Raw genomic sequence first — 5871 nt, 5'->3', positions numbered from 1 at the left:
CGTTATTTAAAAAAAAAGTTGGAGGAGCGGATCTCCGTAACTAGTGAAAGTACCATCACTATTTTTTAACGGTGGTGAGAGAGGACCACTAATACCCTATCCCCAAAATTTCAGTCCCCGGGGTAGGGGTCTTCGATGATTCCGAACCCGATGTTTATTCACTTAGTGTAATGCGTTATGTATAAAAATTGGAGGGGCGGATCTCCGTAACTAGAGAGGTAATCATTTCTTCACAGTGTTTGAGGTTGGTAACTGGCACCCCATCCTTATAATTCCAGTGTGGTGTTGTTTTATGCATATAGAAATTTGAATTGCGAACTGCGTTCTAGAATGCAGTTCACTATTGAATTGCGAATAGTGAACTGCGAACTGCGTTCCAAAATCTAATTGCCCATTGCGACCCCAGTTTTTCTTTTTAACTTCCTAATTCTCATTCCATTGCGTGTCCAGGGGTCCGTGTTTCCCCAACTACCTATTCTGTATTGCTTATAGAAGTTATGAGATTGGTCGCTGTTCGTTGTCTTCACCTTTACCCAAACAATTCGTTCTCCGTTTTCTACAAACCGTTTAAAATTCGGTTCGTTCCCCAATCAAAATCACTCCTTCCTAAACCGTTCAGTGTTTGTTCGTCCTTCCACCTGTGTAGTAGAATGCTTCAAAGTTTGTAGATGAATATATAGATATATTGATAGACGAATAGATAGAGAAATGAATAAATAGAAAGATAAATTATAGATATATTACAGATAGATAGATACATAGATTATTAGATAAATGGATAGGTAAATATAGAAACATAAACTACAGATCAAAAGAAATGTATATTTCTATGCATGTTTAAAATGTATCTTTTGTGTTAGAGGTTGTGAAGGAGGCTGGGAAGCGTTCCAAGGTCATTGCTATCTGTACAATAAAACTTCTGTCGACTGGTTTCAAGCCAAGGTTAGCATTGGTTTGCTGGCATTGTTGATGTCTTATTGGGTTGTTTGTTGTTTTACGTTCTTTTAGAGGTTAAGGTTAGAGTATCCATACAGACGTCGCAGGAAGTTACTAAAGTGCCACAGATTTTGTCCAGACTTGTACTAGTAAAGTACTAAAGTGCCACAGATTTTGTTCTATCTCTGGAGTACATACTTGTACCAGTACGGTTCTCTATCACACAAACACTGACTTTGACACAGGGTCTCCGTTTTCAAGTTAATATCTGCTGTTCTTCATTGACAATATCTTCGTAGTCTTTGAAGATCAAGTCTTCCAACAGTCTGTTGAAATTCACATGGGTGCGAATTGTGTTCCTGACTTAGCTGACCTGTTTTTAAATTCTAAAGAAGGAGACTTCATTTAAAAACTTTTACGTGAGAAGAAAAAATATCTTGTACCTGCAATTCGACATTTAGATATCCATGTATTGACTACGTTTTATCTATTAACAATAATACCAATTCACATGTCGATTCGATGTATGACGGTGAACTCGAAATAAAAGACGCCACTGAGTCCTCTACTTTTGCTTCATACTTAGATATTTTATTTAAGGTATTCAATGTATAATGACCATATTTCATATCTAAGAAATGGATGGTGGAATATTTGTAATCTTGGTATCATTTTGAAGGATCCTTCAAATAAAAATAATCCACCATAGGAATTTTCAAAATTTTGTTTACTGCCTGATTTATTTCACCTAGAATTTAACATTGAAGTATATGGGAAAAGCATGTTTTATTACAATATTTTAAAACCAAATTATATTTTCATAATTATCTCTTGGTAGAAAGTTACAGATACTTTCTTTTTATGAAAATATCAAATAAAATTAATCATTGACCATACACATTTTTAGAAAATTAGATTTTTCTTATTTTTACAAAGGGCAGAAAACTCTTCCAAAATGTCTTAAGTGCAAAAAGGTCAGCTTCTAATCATTTACCAGTCATGTGAATTTCATGTACTTCACTTTCATCATTATTTAATAATAAACTTTTATGTTGATCTAAATCCTTCAAAATTGTTCATTATCCTTACATTATACATGGAATACCTTAAATAGGTATTAACGGCAAACTAACAACTCAACTTTATGATAAACGGGATGATTTCAGCTCCAAAGACATTTAGTGTTTTAGCTACACTGTTTAGGGAGCGAATGCCGTATAGTGATGTTTGAATGATCAGCATTTCTCGTAAGTATGCTGGGCTTTCGCTATCATTGAGACATATAAATTCAACACATGCAACTTTAAACCTGATCCGAAAATGAACAGGTAACCAGTGGAAATGCTTTAAAACCTCTGTAGTCAGCCGACTTCCACTTTACAAGAAACTTTGCTGCATGATTTTGTAAGAACTGCAGCCTTTTGGGCAATCCAGATAAGATGCTGTTGACATAAACCAAATGGCTAGTAACTAGCGATTGTACTAACAGCTTGCAAAAGTCATCAGTAAGATATTGACGAATATTAAGGTGGATTGATCCTCCTGTGATGTCATAAGCAAGAAATATATAATAAATCTTTTTTTCCAGATGTCATTCGCAAATGGAACTCTTTAACAACGAAAACAATACCTCTATCTGTCAGTCCCGCCAAAACATTTCTAATAATATCAATATTTCAATAGTGCCTAAACATTTTCTTCTTGGTAAAAGAATAGTAAATATAATTCATACTAAATTAAGACATACTAGTAACTGTTTGCTTAACTGTGATTTACACCGAAAGAACATTGTCGATTCTCCTAACTGTGATTGTGGTATGAGAGAAGATGCTTTTTGTTTCTTTGTTTGTAAAAGATTTTCAGTTTTTCAGTTTTCAATTGAATTCATGAAAGCAATAAGTGAATTGATGCGGGCATCAAAGCACGTATTGCTCTCCTCAATTTAATAAATGCGCGCAATCATTGAAATAATGAGCACAGCCATGCATTCACGATAAATGAATTAACTACATGAACATCGGATCATACAGTTTTAACCACCTTCCCCTCCCCCTAACAATTTGAATTTAGATTTTTATCCGACAATCAATGCAGTAATGAAGTTCTCCGAAAAATATAAATACCTCTCTTTCTCTCACAATAAAGGGGGGAGGGGTTAGAACCCCCATAACTCCCCCTAGATCCGCCAATGGGGTGATATCTTCAATGCATTTTCAAACTTCAGCAATGAAACTTTACATAAAGTGTCTATTTCAGGTCAAAAGTCAGTCACAGTACGCATATAGTAAAATATGATTTCCGGATGATAATAACGAAACTTCGAAAGAAGAATCTCAATGACTCAATCATGGTCATTGAGATAGTAGTACGCATGTGCAACTTCAGTCTTTAAACTTAAACATTTGGTCATAATGTAACCATCTTGAATATAATTATCTTAATTATCATTACTGAAATTTTGCAAGTTTGCTGGATTGGGACCGTGTACATCTCTTGATCTGGTCGCAAACCACGGTCTTGATCGAGTCCACACACGTACACGGTCTCTCAGAGAGGGAAGATGATGAAGAGAATCGATGAGAAACACTCGTGGGTAACTGACGAAGGTATCTTGTGAAATAAAACCGAAATGTTAACAGTACTCTTTTTTTATTTCTCAAAACAACAACAACCGACGTTAAACATTTAGTATGAAAATAAGCATAACCACGTGTTTCTGAATATCTCATTAAAATTAGATGTACAGGTGTATAGAATATTCCAAATCTGCTTCATAATGGACATTAGTGTGAGGCACGTGTAAATAATAAATACGGGGAAATCTGAGGAGATATTCAAGTAGATCGATAAGCCACTCTAAGGTATACGTTGTTTTAGGAGTCCTTTCGTCAATAAACATCTTTGTAGCGCCCCTTGTTTTTCCCCTGGGGTTGTACATAGGGCGGAGCCGGGGAGTTGGGAACATCCCCATCGTCCCTAGACTTTGAGGAAGGTGCGAGGAGAGGTTCGGCTCTGTAGACCGGTTTCGTTTGTTTGGGAGTGACTGGGTTTCTCGTGTTCAGCTTGGAGATCATACTGAGGGGAACCCCAGTGGGAGGAACGTTGTGAGAAGGGGGGTAGGCATTCATAGCGAAAGGATACTCGTTGTCCAAGACTGACGTTTTCTTCTTATCCTCTGCAAAATGAAGATTCTTTCTAAAAATCGCATTTCTAAATATCATAATGGTGTTGACATCTTTATAATAATATACCAATATCGCTTATTTGAGAAGTGACATCAATGAAAAAAGTGAAGAAAACGAACGGATCAATTATGAATTTCATTATTCACAGCGTCAAATGATTTCGTTTGTTGACGTATCCATGTTAAGTAGCCAGTCAAATCGAGATATTGCTGTACATGTATATGAATATGGGAAGGTAACGACGGAGAAGCGTATAAAACATACAAGATATCCTAAAGAAAACGTATCTTTTATAAGATATCTTATAAAATTTACGAGATATCTTTAAAGAGGAATAAATGTTAAAATTATTATCTGCGTTTCCACTACTTAGGCGCCACCGGACTCAGTAAAAGTGGGTATCGGTCTGGGTGGCTTAGTGGTTAGAACACCTGGCTAGTGGTAATGGAGGGGGTCCTGTATTCAATTCTCGGGCCAGCCATAAATTTTCTCTTTACCTATTACAATATAAGTACATTATACGTGGTATACCTGCAGAAAAGATATTCTTAGTAAGCATCACTGGTCGACATTGACTTAAACATTTCTTTAGAAAAAGACCTATGATTTATTTCGTTGTTTATGTAACATTCGGTATGGAAATATAAGTATATTTATAAATATCTCTTTTTTTAAATGGTCGATGTCTGTTGTGTTAAATATCTACTTACTGCGGCAACAGTAACAGCAGAAACACAATATGATGACAACGATAATGACGGATATGATTGGTGGAAAAATCAGGTACCTAAAATAAATTTACAGTAATAAGATATTGAAATCGAGAAATGTAGATTATCATGATGAATATTCATTGACCATCAAAAATATTTAAAATCGATAACGGTTTAAATCATGTCTTAAAAGAAAATCAAGTACTTTTAAAAAAGCTAGTTAATACACATCTCATCTACATGTACATGTATTTCAATTAATATGTTACGTTGGATAGAGAGAAATGAAAAAATATGTATACGCCAAAGCAATACAGGCTCCGTCAATGCCGCACACAAAGTCTGAACCGCAACATTTTCCGTTCCCTTGGTTACAACAGGTATACCCTGTGTCGCAGTAGAGTTCTTTCCCCTCTTTCAAACACATTTCCCCGACTCCTAGATTGATAAACGAATTTCGATTTTACACAAGAACACATTTCAAAGCAAGCTAAAACATTGATACAAGCCGCGGGTTTATATAAACTTATTGAGAAACATAATTATATTTAAAAAATTTGCAAAAATCGATTGATTAAATTGTGAGTTGGTATACTACAGGCGAATATTTCCTTTATTATTATCAGTATCAGGCGACAGGCGCGAATCTAGAAATTTTTCGAAGGGGGGGGGGGTGAACCAGAGGATTAAGCTACCAATCAAAAGTGCTCTTTTAAAAAGAATTTAAAATGACAAACGAATTAACAACGTTTATTGCTGGATCAAAAAACTAAATTCTCATAGTTTTCATCAACACCCCCTCCCCCTTAAAACTAATTAATTTTATGAATGTTGAATATAATGATAATCATGCAGTGTGTGAAAATCGATATCAGGTGACAATTTTTAAACTTACAGGAGTTTTAAACACCCCCCCCCTCTCTCTCTAACTATCTGAATTTATATTTTTATCCGACAATCAATGCAATAATGATGTTCCAGGAAAAATATAAATCTCTCTCTCTCTCTCTCTCTACCATGATAGAGTGAAGTGGGTT

The 5871-nt window shown here is 35.3% G+C and overlaps 1 protein-coding gene across 1 annotated transcript in view; it reads right to left on the bottom strand.

The window, feature by feature from the left end:
- Positions 1–3568: 3568 nt before the first annotated feature.
- The window catches only part of LOC125658594 (uncharacterized), a 2613-nt gene continuing 310 nt past the window's right edge, over positions 3569–5871 (bottom strand). The window contains exons 2-4 of the mRNA XM_048889885.2: positions 5137–5272; positions 4832–4908; positions 3569–4111 (exon numbers count right to left, since the gene is read on the bottom strand). Coding sequence (XP_048745842.1) covers positions 3825–4111; positions 4832–4908; positions 5137–5272 — 500 coding nt within the window. The 3' untranslated portion in view covers positions 3569–3824. The remainder of the gene's footprint in view (positions 4112–4831; positions 4909–5136; positions 5273–5871) is intronic.

The sequence above is a fragment of the Ostrea edulis genome, chromosome 9, assembly GCF_947568905.1.
Source record: "Ostrea edulis chromosome 9, xbOstEdul1.1, whole genome shotgun sequence".
Taxonomy (NCBI): Eukaryota; Metazoa; Mollusca; class Bivalvia; order Ostreida; family Ostreidae; genus Ostrea; species Ostrea edulis.
Note: the sequence above shows the minus strand (reverse complement) of the source record. Positions and strands in the feature narration are given on the sequence as shown.